This window comes from Pholcus phalangioides, unplaced genomic scaffold (assembly GCF_987345545.1).
Source record: "Pholcus phalangioides strain wild (caught in Gottingen) unplaced genomic scaffold, Ppha-v1.0 ptg000014l_1, whole genome shotgun sequence".
Classification (NCBI taxonomy): Eukaryota; Metazoa; Arthropoda; class Arachnida; order Araneae; family Pholcidae; genus Pholcus; species Pholcus phalangioides.
The window spans coordinates 17,198,493-17,211,490 of record NW_028301607.1 but is presented as its reverse complement, the minus strand read 5'-3'; the positions used below and the strand labels follow the sequence as shown (position 1 = coordinate 17,211,490).

Genomic DNA, 12,998 nt, shown 5'->3' with positions numbered 1-12,998 from the left:
CAGGCCTACAACAGTGCAAATCTTCAATCATTACACTTCACTCATAGTTCGAAAAAAAGATGGCAGATGGAAGCACTAACACAGGGTTGCAATTCAGGGTTGAAACATGTTATATTTCTAATAGAAATATTATTTAAAATACTATTTAACCATCGATTTATTCCAAACGTTTTACACATGGTCTTGATTGTATGTGCTATCCTATGCTGGTATAAAATTTTAAATATCTTAGATACTTAATTTTTTGTAAATTAAAAAAAAAATTGCATTAAAGCAGCTTGCATGCATGATAAATTACCATGACATCAATGTAATTGAATAGAAATTGATTAAAAATTCCTTTAAAAATAAAAGAAACTGTTCAGTTCATGAAATGAAGCAAAAGGTTGAGATTTCATTGACTCAATCTTATTTAAAATGAAATTTTAAATTCCAAAAATGTTTACAGTTAAAATTTAATTTTAAATAAGATTGCATCAATGAAATCTCAACCTTTTGCTTAATTTCATGAATTGAACAGTTTTCTTTATTTATATTCAATTACATTGATGTCATGGTATTTCATCATGCACGCAAGCTGTTTTAATGCATTTTTTTTCCTGAAAATTCACAAAACATTAAGTATCTAAGATATGTAAAACTTTATACCAGCATAGGGATAGCACATACAATCGAGAACATGTGTAAAAAATTTACATTTACAATTTACATTGCGTGTATCCTTTTGTTTTTGTACATTGCGTGTATCCTTTTATTTTTGATACAAATTCTAATAAGTCATATATAAATAAAAAAAATGCAAAGTCAATGAACAGTCGAATATATTGCCTGATTTTTCACAAATATTTGCTTGGGAACAAAAAACATCTAGAAATACGTGTTGGCAGAGAATCTGTGCAATCTATCTTTTTTTATAATTATTAAATTACCTCTTTTTTTATTATTCATTAATTTAATTTTCAGTGTTTTCCGTATACCATACTAGGTAATAATTGTAATAAAAAAAATTTAAATTCGTCAATTTTCCTTCCAATTGTCAAAAAATACATGTTGGTTGCAAGTTTTAAATGCAAAGCGTGTATGCGGTAGGACCTGGGTTGTGACGTCACGAAAACATGTTTCAGGCTTGTATCTAGGAGGCTTTGGTTCTACACAACTACTAGCCTATTGAAATTCACTTAATTACCACTTGATTATCTTAATATTATTTATTGATTATTTTAATGAAATAAAATAATGGGGAGAAACATTATTACTAAATCAGTTTCAAGACTATATTTGACCAGTTTTAACATCTTTAGCCAGTTTAAACCACTTTTAGCCAGCTTCCTGGTCAAAATGTCAACCCTCCCTCTGTTACAAATAATCATCTTGAATTTTATTCTGAAAAGGAAAAGTAAAAACTAGGAACTCTTGAGAAACCAATTTGATTTTTTTCTTTTGATGTTATTTTAACATACTATTGGAGAACAACAAGCACAGTCAACTGTCTAAATCTGAAACCTGCCTATATAAAAGTGTTATTTGATTTTTGTACTTAATGTTCTGTTGGCCATTTTGTCAAACTGGTGGTTAAAGCAGAAAATCTGTAATAAATTCATACATCAATCATATAATTTCAAATTAACTTTTTTTTTTTAATTTCACAATTTTTTTTATCTGCTTATAAACAGTATTTTAACTTCATGTCATATTTTCATATATGGTAATGAAGTTAGAAGGTTTTGGATAATATGGTAAAAACATGGGTATATGTATTCTTTGTTTTTTACTTTATTGACCAAAACCTTACTAACAATGATTTTGTTTGTTTGTTTTTTTTTTGTTAAGGCAGTATCACATAAACTACTTTTTAAGAATTAATGGAAAAAATTTTGAGGTTTGAGTTTTGACCACTTGAAGTGGCCAAAACCAATATTGACCAGGGGCCAGTTTAAACCAGTTTTAATCATGGTTTAACACTCCCTGGTTGAAACCAATATACAATCCTGCTATAACAAACATTACACAGAAAAACAAACTTCTCATGTTGGGTTTACAACACCTACATGCACATTTCAACATGTACCAATTCGTTAGAAGTTCCCCAGGGGAATATGGACAAGATGTGTGTGCAGTTTAGTAGTAGCTGCACAAAAAGATGACAGCCAATAAAAATCATTTCTAAAGAAACAAATTGCATGTGCATTTACTGCAGATTGTACTCGTACTTACTAACCCCCCATATGGCATAAATATTGATTTCAAAGCATATAAAACTACTCTCAAGCACAGTCCAAAAACAATAATAATGAAAATATAGTACAAAATAACAAAGCAGAATTTACCTCTTTTTGTCGTCCCAAGTCTCGTGATACATATTCAATGATGTCTTGAACACATTCTTGAATTTCATTCTGGACAAATGAGACACATTTTGAGTTATACTTGAATTTTATTTATCACTAGCTATAATACCCGGTGCTACCCAGGTTTTCTTCAATAACTTGGAGGATTGAAAAAGTGATAAACCATTATAAAGGCATATAAACTATTGTACATAATACTACTTCACCAAACACCAACTCTGGTCATATCACTATATTGCAATTTATTGCCATTATTGAGATGGGTTGGAAACTAAAGTGCTATCTACCAGCGGTCACCTCAAGCTCGTTAGGGAAAATATCTTATCTATATCTTCCCTAGGGTTTGAACATGGGACCGTGATGGCCAACCTTCACAGTGGTAGATGGACATCTTACCACCATGCCACTCGGACGCTATACATAATACTGGCAGCTTTAAAGAAGTGACAAACCATTGTAAAGGCATATGTATGTCTGAAACGCATTGCTGGGGGAAACCACAGTTACCAAAGTAAACATTCCGAAAGTGATTGTTGAGGCAGAGAAACCACTGTTGTCCGACAGTTTCTCGCCCATCTCTGACAAACTTTAAAAGTAGCCTATCATTCAATTCGGGTCCCATTTAGTATATATACAAAATTTGGCAAACTTGAAAATTGTAGATTTGTATAGAGAACACACACACACACAGAGAGAGAGACAGACAGAAAATCAATTTTATATATATAGATTGAATTAAATTACAATTAATATAACTGCAATTCAGAAAAAGTAGGTTAACAGATTAACATCCACACAAAAATTATTCAATAGACCACAATTTCATAATTGGAGGATAGCATGATTTCCAGACCGGATTTAATAAATCCTACGAAAAGAGAAAATTCAAAAGTAGTAACAGAATTTTCTCCTCATAAAACCACAGATAACAGAAATATGAATTTATGATTTATTCTTTTATTCACAATGAAATTCTTTACAAAATGCACTTCACAACTTTTTTAACAGCTTGAAAAAATGTTTTTTTAAATCAAAAATTCACAGTATTTTTCTTAGGAGTTAAAATCGAATAAGTGATGGAATTTTCTTGTCACTGAAGACAATAAAGTAAATACCATGGAACATTGAAAATGAGTTTCCATTTTAAATGTTCCATGTGATTACTTTACAAACTATGTTGCAAATAGTTAAGATTTCACATTTGCTTGGAAAAAGATGGTTCAATCTGCTTATGTGGAGATTGCAAAATCACAGTAAATACAGCCAGACTTGGAACAGTATCTCTTGCCAAATATTGAAGATTTATTTGCTGAATTGTTGGGAGGTTAAAGTTTCTAAAAACTGGATTTATAAGATGCTTATTGCCAGGATGAGGAATCCAAACAGCTCATTGTAATCAATACCCATAAAGGCCTCTTTCACTACAATAAGTTGCCATTTGGAGTCGATTCTGCACTGGAAATTTTTAAACGTGAAATGAAGAAAGTATTTCAAAATCAGGCTGGAGCAGCATCTGTTTACTTGGGTGATCTTTTGGTGACAGGCACTACAATACAAGGGCAGAACATCTGTTGCATCTAGATCAAATTCTGACCAGATTGAAAGACACTGGAGCAAGGTTGCATCCTGCAAAGTGTCAGTTTCTCCAATGGTGTGATATTACGTGGAACTAGAGTTTTTATACCTCAGCGCTTCAGGCGATTCATCTTAGATGAACTTCATGGTAGCCACCAAGGAATGCCAACAGTCAAAGTTATGTCGCGTTCAAATGTGTGGTGGCCGAGAATTTATAATGACATAGAATCTCTTGTTTACTTGTGTGTGTGTCATATCAAGAAAATGCATCTATGCCTCCTCCTAACGTGTTCCTTGGCCAGTGACCAAAGTTCTATGGGGACAGAACTTATATTGATCATGCTGGTCCAGTGGAAGGCCATACACTTCTCATTGTCATAGAGTAGCTTCGAAGTGGATAGAAGCTATTACTGTGCCCCCAACTTCTTCAGCTACTACTGTTTCTATAGTGCATAACTTGTTTTCTCATTTCAGGCTTCCAAAAAAGTATAGTGTCTGACAATGGACTGTCATTCACCAGAAGGGGTCTGTCCTGTTTTTGTGAATATTTTCCATATTTTTGTAAAAAAAAGGTAATTAATTTTATGAAAAATAAGTAATTTTGTGGGAAGCAAAATAATCTAGTTAATATATCATAAAAAATTAAATTCCAAATTTATGGTTTCATTAATTTTTATTTTGTGAAGGGTCCATTTTCCAGATCCAGAATTTTGTGAAGAGTCTGTCTTTTGGGTCAGAAATTTTGTGAAGAGTCCGGAAAATGAACCAAAATTTCGGCTAAACAGACCCCTGAAGAATTTTCTTCATTTTTACATATAGTTGTGGTATTGTACATATTCGAACAGCCCCTACCATCTAAACTGAAATGGATTGACTGAATGGGCAGGAACAACTGGCAAGGTTTTGTTAGCAAAGAATATGTTTGATTCTTTCGAAGAGAGGTTGGAAAGAGTACTCTTGGAATTACGCAGAACACCTCTTCCTCCAGCAATGGCCATGTATGGAAGGCAATTGAGATTTCGTTTGGGCTTGATTAGACCAGGGGGAAACCATATCCCAGTTCTAGGTGATCCTAGTCCTGCAACAAGTTTCCATCTTAGATGATGTGTGGGCCAGGAACTTCAACAGAGGACCACGTTGGATTGAAGGAACTGTTGTTAGTACTACAGGTAGATCCATGGTGCGTCTTGAAACATCTTCGGGTTCTCTCTTCAGGCATGCGGATCAGTTACACTATGGTGAAGCAGTACCCTCACCAGATGTCACAAAACAAGGACGCACTGAAGAAGACAGTGAGAGGACTTCTGTCAGTGTCCCTTCAGCTATAGAGCATGCAGACGCAGAGAGTGGATTGAAGAAGAATGAAGACAACCGGTGTGCAAAGGTGAAACCATCAGCACCAGTACAAAGATCTTCAAGGATCAGACATCCTCCAAAGCGGTTGATCAACTGACTGTTTTCTTTAGGGAGGAAGGAATGTTATGAATATTAATAACTGAAAAATTTACTGACAGATGGCAGCAGTATTATAAGTTAGGCAGTCAATGTCAGGATAGCAATGGCGCCTGTTGTGTAACCATCCTCTACGTTACAGTGTTCATTAAATGTTGTAATAAGCAATTTAAGTAATTATTTTACAGCATATTTCTTCAATTTCTGAACATTCCAAAAAAAAAACAGTCCAAAAAAATGTATCCGTATTTTGTATTGGGCCGGCAATAATTAATTTGGAGTGATAAGTAAACATTTAAAAATTTCATTATCATAATCAAATTCCTGCACAAAACACGTTTGCTCCAAGGAAAAACTAAATTACAGTGACACCTCTGCCAAAAATTCTTTTGTGGTTTTTCCTTCCTCGACTAAGGAACACAGATTTGACTAACAAATATTTTCATCGATATGGATGTACACGCTAAGAATGAATGAATGAATATCAGTACTCTGCTGCCGGACTAAGTACCTGTTGCCGAAATGTCTTCCAGACCAGCTTCATCGCAGAGTCTGGAACAAAAAGTGTGTATATAACAGCCCGAGTGCATATTTAGAGTTGTATTTGATTTTAAGTGCTGCCATCTATATTTTCACATATGCTAGCATAAAACTGGCATGTCGTGAGCTGAATTTCAGATCCAATCATCAGCATCATAATTACCTTAGAGTGTAATTAGCTCATGTCTACCTCAGAATCTTTTTTGCAGATGTTGCTCCATTTCTTTTTCCGAATCATTTTAAATGAAATGGTTTAAAAGCAAAAAATCAGCTAATAGAAAATGCATTGGAAAAAAATGATTCCATGTTTTTAGAGCACGTGTTCTCCCACTTAAGCATCAAACTGAACAGTCTGGACATTGTAGAAGATTATCTTTTCCATCTGCATGTATTAGACACAGTAATGAGCTGACCAAATCACAAATGGGGTACTTAACTGCGTTGCGTCAACCCTATTGTTATGGTGATACTCTGATTCATTTATTTATTCTGTACTTAGTAAATTGATATGATTTTCTCAATATATCATGCGATTATCTCGCATTTGAAAAGCTGGTGTCCCCTGATTTTCACAGCAATCCAGCTAATACGGAGGAGAAACAAGCATGCCAATGGTCGTCCAGATAATCAACTGTAACATATTGAGAAATCGATTTTATGAAATTTCTAGCCTCATTGCTAACATAATATGCTTTTATTGAAATAAGATATCTTGTAAATGTAAAGCTTAGCAAGATGGTAAGATATCATGTCAACACCAATATGAGAAGGTAAATTCATTACAGCTGTGAAGATAAATGACAGACACAAAAAAAACATATATAGGGTGCTTCAAAAAGAATCACCCAATTTGAAATGCATATATTACAAAAAATATTGAACAGTCACTTAAGATTAATTTTATATTACATGGCTAATCAAAGTTTTTTTGCAAACAAAATTAAAGGTGCTCAATATGTCCACCTTGGGATGCACGGCATATGTCTATATGGTAGTCAAATTTGTCCCAAACTTTTGCGAGCACTTTTGTGGCACATCCACTGCTTCCACAGCTTGTATTATGCATATCTTCAGTTCGGCTAATGTAGCTAGAAGGGGAGACACATAAAAGTAGTCTTTCATAACCCCCACAAAGAGAAATTGCACACTGTGAGGTCTGGCAATCTTGGAGGCCAGTTATGTTTAAATGAATCATCAGGTCCCATACAGCCGATTCATGTAATGCGATTGCTCAAAAATTCTCAAACGTCCAATCTCCAGTGTGGCGGTGCCCTGTCCTACTAGAAAATGAAGTCATCCGAATCGGTTTCTAACTGTGGGAAAAGCAAATCTTGACAAACACTGAATTGGTGGCTGAAGGAAAAGTGTCAGTGCTACCGGTTGGCAACTGCGTGAAACTCGAGATTCCCTCTTTCTATCCATACATTATTCAATCAAAATGGATTAAAAGCTGAATAGTAATGATTTTTTTAAATCGGATGATTCTTTTTGAAACACACTGTATAATAAAAGCTTAGTTATGATTTTAAAAATTGATGATAGCTTTTACCTGATCTTGCTTCTCAGCAGTTTCCATCAGCATGGACTTGAAGAAATCACAGAATTTCTCACAGACATGTAAAAATAATTTTCGTCAGTAAATCCTTGAAAAAAAAAAAAAAAAGACTTCAAGTTGGCCCAAATAAAAAAAAAGTTTTTTTCACAGTTTTGGAGCTAAAGAAAGTTCCAATATAAAAATTTTGGCATGAAATATTCCAGTAATGGTACTATTTTAACGTAGGGTAATGCAAAATTAATAGGTTTAGTCCAAGTCTATATAATAATGGTGTTCCTCAATGTGCTGGAGTCAGTACCAGCTGACGTCATGAGCAATATCATTGCTCTCGCAGAAGCGAATAAGCTCACTATGCTAATCACTTCACGTACAAGGTTTTGGCAAGAAATTTGGATTACCTTTATTTAATGAGTTGGCGATAAATCTGGTAATCGGATAAAACTTGTCCTAACCTAACCCCACGTTAGAAAAAGGAAGAAAGGGAAAAGAAAAAATATAAAAGGAAAAAGTACAATAGATAAGTGTATTTTTTTAGTTCTCTTTCTGAAATTTCGCCAACATTCTGATTTTCATTGAAAGATTATTTCATTTTCTTTGAAACTAGTAAAAGATCTGTCAGCTAGCTATATGTTTGATTAATAATCGAAGAATTTCTTTCGTAGTACAATAGAAAAAAAAAGACTATTAATTTTAATACATCAGAAAATCGTAATTTTTTTTGTAATTATTAACCATTATGTGGTGATGCAAAAATGAGCAAGAGAAGAAAGAGTTGAAAAGAAATTCCTCACAATTAAAGTTCCCTTGTGCTCTAAATATCCCGAATTTGGATCACATATATATTCACAATAATAAAACAGCTAAGATAAAGGTCATAAAATGAAACACCACTCTTCCATCGTAACTAGATTTATTATCCTCAGTCCTCAAACGAATATAAAATCGATTATGTATTACTTTCAGTGAAATTAGAAATCTTCTAAATGGATGCCACTCCAATAACTTGACAATTGAGCACAACCTCATTGTGAGAAATCTGAATCTAATCATCGGATTTAAAATCTTCATGAACTCTCATATAAATAAGAAGCATACATATATATATTTTTTTTGGTATAAATTGAAATAAAATTTTATTTGCTGAAATTGCTGAGAAGGGGGAGAGGGGGGGGGGTACAGTCTTCTTTGGGGTCAAAGTGTTCAGTTTTTTGTTTCATTGACGTTTTTGTTCATCAAAAGGTTTTTTCTATGCATTGCCGTCTTGCTAATTATGTTTCATATTTTAACACTCAATGAATGTCTAAATTCAGATGTACTCCACATTGGACCTATTCGATTTTGAAGGAATTAATGTCATAAAAGACAACTAAATACTATTGTAATTGCGCAAAACTGTCAAACTTTCATTCATTTATGTCATTATTGTTAATTAACTTACGTACAACTTCAAATGATTTCTAGGACAAGGATTACAGAAGTTTGATCTTTCCATATTTTTTCTAGCTGCTTGTGTTTTTCTAGCAAAAACATACGCACAACAAGAAGTTTTCGTCAGAAAAGTAATTAAATATCTGTAAAACTTTAAGACATTTTTATTTTTACGGATTTAGTGCAAATTCTATCTTCCACAAGTGGTTGTCTATAACTTGACATATGTCAAGTCTGTAGCTTCCTAGGATCTTATTTTCATAGGCGGAGATAGACTTGGAAGTCTGGGGGGAAGGGCACAGTCAGTGCCGTCTTAAGGCATGGGCCTACCCGGGCACGGCCCGGGGGCCTCACAAAAATGAGATCCGGTTGAAGTTTTCAAGAATCTGCCTCGTAGGGCCTCAGAAAAATCACTTGGCCCGGGGGGGCCCATGATGCTCTTAAGACGGCCCTGGGCACAGTCATTATTTCTGGGGGGCAGGATGATGATGCCAATTCATATATGCATATATATACATTCGATCAGTCAACTTCACTCATGGGCGTATCTCCGCCCATGCTATATAGGATCCTATGGTTTCACTCGATTTGGGGGGCGATGACAGGAAAACAAATTGTTGATCTAGGGGCGATGGAACAAAAAAGTTTTGGGGGAACTATGCTCTAACCTTTATCAGGAGCGTCGCGGAGCGGCGGTTCTGACAGCTCTGGGAAGCCGCAGATAAGCGTTGAATAGGGAAGGGGGCGCCACGGGTGGAAAAGGTTTGAGGACCCCCCCCCCCTCCCACTAGGGTATTGCGCAATCACCAGTAAAATGGATTTAACAGCGATTATGCATAATAACCGATTTATCTCGCATACATTACAGGCAACATATTGACACTCACCATCAAGAAACTTTTACCTGTTGAGAAATCTGTAATCCTAATTAAAGAAACGAATTGCGCGATCGATCGCGCGTTTCAACGACGGACGCTCTTTCTTTCTCTCTTTGAGTCATAACTTCATCCACAAAACTGCTTCGTTAACGAAATTAATACTAATAACTACTGCTACATGTACACTTCTACTATATTGTTTGTGTGTACATGAAACACGTGCAGTCTCAAACACAAAACTGAAATTACGATTTTATCGTAGTGATTATTTTCAGACATTACGAGGAGAATCGTGAAAGTTACGATGAAGTTCGTAATATTTGTCCTTGGTTTTCGGGCTTTCCTGCTGTTGTACACTATTTGAGATCACGTGTTCGACGTATGGATTTGGTAAGGTGACTGCATAAAACGGGCTCATCGGCCGCCATTTTGTTCTCTCGCCGGAATCCTATAGGGTTGCTGCACTGCAGTGATGGTAACTCGAGGGAAATTTCCCATATTCGTGGGAAAAATCGGCTAAAATTTGCCAGGGAAATTTACTTAGCATTTGTGGGAAATTTTGAGTTCATCAAACAAAAGAATTTTTTGAAAAAAATAAAGAAATTAATGCAGTGCAATACTTTTCTATTGTAAAGTACTTGATTACGTATTTCCCCCGCTAGATGGCAGCACATTATCGGAATGAATGGGGAAAAATTGAGTCAAAAGGGAAATTTTTGAGGGAAATTTTGCTGTAAGAGGTTACCATCACTGCTGCACTGAATACTGCCTCGGAAATGACCTTAATTCTCTCAAAGATACAATTCAATTTCAAAGTTTTCGGGTTTTTTGGCGGTCGCGATGTCCCAAAAATCTGAAAACATTGAATTCTAATTTACACGATGGCCACGAAGCCTTTCTTGTTTCATTGCGTCCGAGACTTAGCTTGGCAACCTAGCAGAATTTCCCGCGCAAAAAAAAAATGCGTAGGTAAGATTCGATTAAGGGGCCGTTCAAGTATAACGTAAGCAAATTTTTAGCCATTTTTAACCCCCCCCCCCTTGTCAGCAAAAGGCAGCAAAACGATGACTCCCTCCTCCCCCTTATCAGCAAAATTTCGTCATCAGCTCTGCTCCTCTGAATCCCAACTCATATTTTCATTAACACGACTTCATATATATGTATTAAGGAGTTCTAATTTTCATGAAAGGTGGTTGCTGACGTAAGCATTATCCAGACCCCCCCCCCAACCCCCTTGTCATCAAAAGTCAGCAAATCGGAAACCCTCTCCCCCTATCATGATGACGTAATACTTGAACTAAAGGAAAAAAATTGAATTTAAAGAATTATGAAAAATGAGTTTCATTTTTTTTTTTAAATTGTTTAAGAAAGTGTAATCTCGAGTGGGAAATGCATCGAGCTTATATTACTGGAGAAAGCATCCAGCCGCCGCGACGGCATCGGCATCAAATGCCAGGAAATCACGTGACCCGGTGAAAGCAAAGTTCGTGCCCGGCAATTTGCCCATAGAAATGTACACTGTACAGTTCGGTCTCTAAATATTGGGTTTTAAAGATTAAAAAAATGATGGAGAACTCATCTAAAGATAAAAAAAGATTAAATTATTTATTTCATTAATGCTCGAATAATTTCTTTCCTCAATTCTGGAATTTCCACTTTCATTTATTTTGAACTGAAATTATCTCTTTCATTAATTCTAGAATTTTTCTTTCATTAATTCTGGAATTATCTTTCATCAATTCTGGAATTATCTCTTTCATCAATGCTGAAATTATCTCTTTCATCAATGCTGAAATTATCTCTTTCATCAATGCTGAAATTATCTCTTTCATTAATTCCGGAATTATCTTCCATTAATGTTGGAATGGAATTATCGCTTTCATTTATTTTGGAACTGAAATTATCTCTTTCATTAATTCTAGAATTATCATTCATTAATTCTGGAATTATCTTTCATCAATTCTGGAATTATCTTTCATCAATTCTGGAATTATCTTTCATCAATTCTGGAATTATCTTTCATCAATTCTGGAATTATCTTTCATCAATTCTGGAATTATCTCTTTCATCAATGCTGAAATTATCTCTCATCAATTCTGAAACTATCTTTCATTAATGCTGAAATTATTGCTTCCATTTATTTTGGAACTAAAATTATGTGTTTCATTAAAACTAGAATTTTTTAATTAATGCTGGAATTATCTTTCATTAATTTCGGAATTATCACTTTCATTCATTTTGAAATTATTAATTTCGTCAATGCTGAAAGTATCTCTTTCATTTTTATCATCCTTTATTCTGGAATTATCTTAAAAATATCGATGGGGAAATGCAGATACGATTAAATTACAATTAGAAATTACGATTACGATGCAAAATTCATATATAAGTAAATATATACTGTATCTAAAATCAACACTTTGAATGAGCCACAAAAGCACAAAAATTGTAAATGAAAATTACAACAATAATTGCTCAAAAGAACGACCGCCAACGGTGATGCAAGGCGCGGTGGCCCAGGTCGATAAGATATTAGCCTAAAGTACCAAAGGATGTTTAGAGGTGTCGCGAGTTCGATACCCAGTTCGTCCTTGTCAGAAAACTTTCCTGACACAGGGGTACAACAAAAAACGGCGATTTGACCTCAGCAAAAATTGCTACCGCAGGGAGTCCCCCATCGAGGGGTTAGCGCACCAACCTCTCGATGAGTATGAAAAACAAGCCTGCCGTTCGGAATCGGCAATAAATTGTAGGTCCCGGTCTAATTAGCCCTCGTGTGCAGAAAATGACCGTGGTGCGACAAAAATGATCAAAAATGATCAAAACAATTATGGCGAAAAAGTAGTGCATGCATGATTATATATCCATAATTACTCATCCGAGACCCTCGTAATAGGTCACTAATAAACTAAGCTTTGAAAGTTCTAAATAAATATATAAAAATATAACCATATTTCAACTAAAATTCATGAAAACAATATACTGATTCCTTTTAACATATATATATTTGTATGTAACCAATGGCAGCGTATATCCAGCGTGCTACCGATGCAAGCGCGCAAGTGTTTTCGGATTGGGCAACCGCCTTTGGGGAAAACGTTCAGCGTACATTCATGCTGTCTCTGTGGTACTTCCGTTTACAGCTCCGTAAATGAAATGCATGAAAGCTTTTTCAGTATCACTAAAGTGCGCTATTATCCCGTACGTTACAATTGTTAGAAC

The 12,998-nt window shown here is 35.0% G+C and overlaps 1 protein-coding gene across 6 annotated transcripts in view; it reads right to left on the bottom strand.

Moving 5' to 3' along the window:
- LOC149078224 (uncharacterized) overlaps positions 1-12,998 on the bottom strand; it is a 52,624-nt gene that overhangs the window by 18,633 nt on the left and 20,993 nt on the right. For 2 of the 6 annotated variants that reach the window (XM_089241822.1, XM_089241823.1), the window contains exons 1-3: positions 9,786-10,427; positions 7,465-7,558; positions 2,328-2,396 (exon numbers count right to left, since the gene is read on the bottom strand). In XM_089241822.1, coding sequence (XP_089097948.1) covers positions 2,328-2,396; positions 7,465-7,497 — 102 coding nt within the window. In that variant the 5' untranslated portion in view covers positions 7,498-7,558; positions 9,786-10,427. Of the gene's footprint in view, positions 1-2,327; positions 2,397-7,464; positions 7,559-9,785; positions 10,428-12,998 lie in introns of those variants that run through there. The other 4 variants (XM_089241826.1, XM_089241827.1, XM_089241824.1 and 1 more) reach the window with 3 other exon arrangements.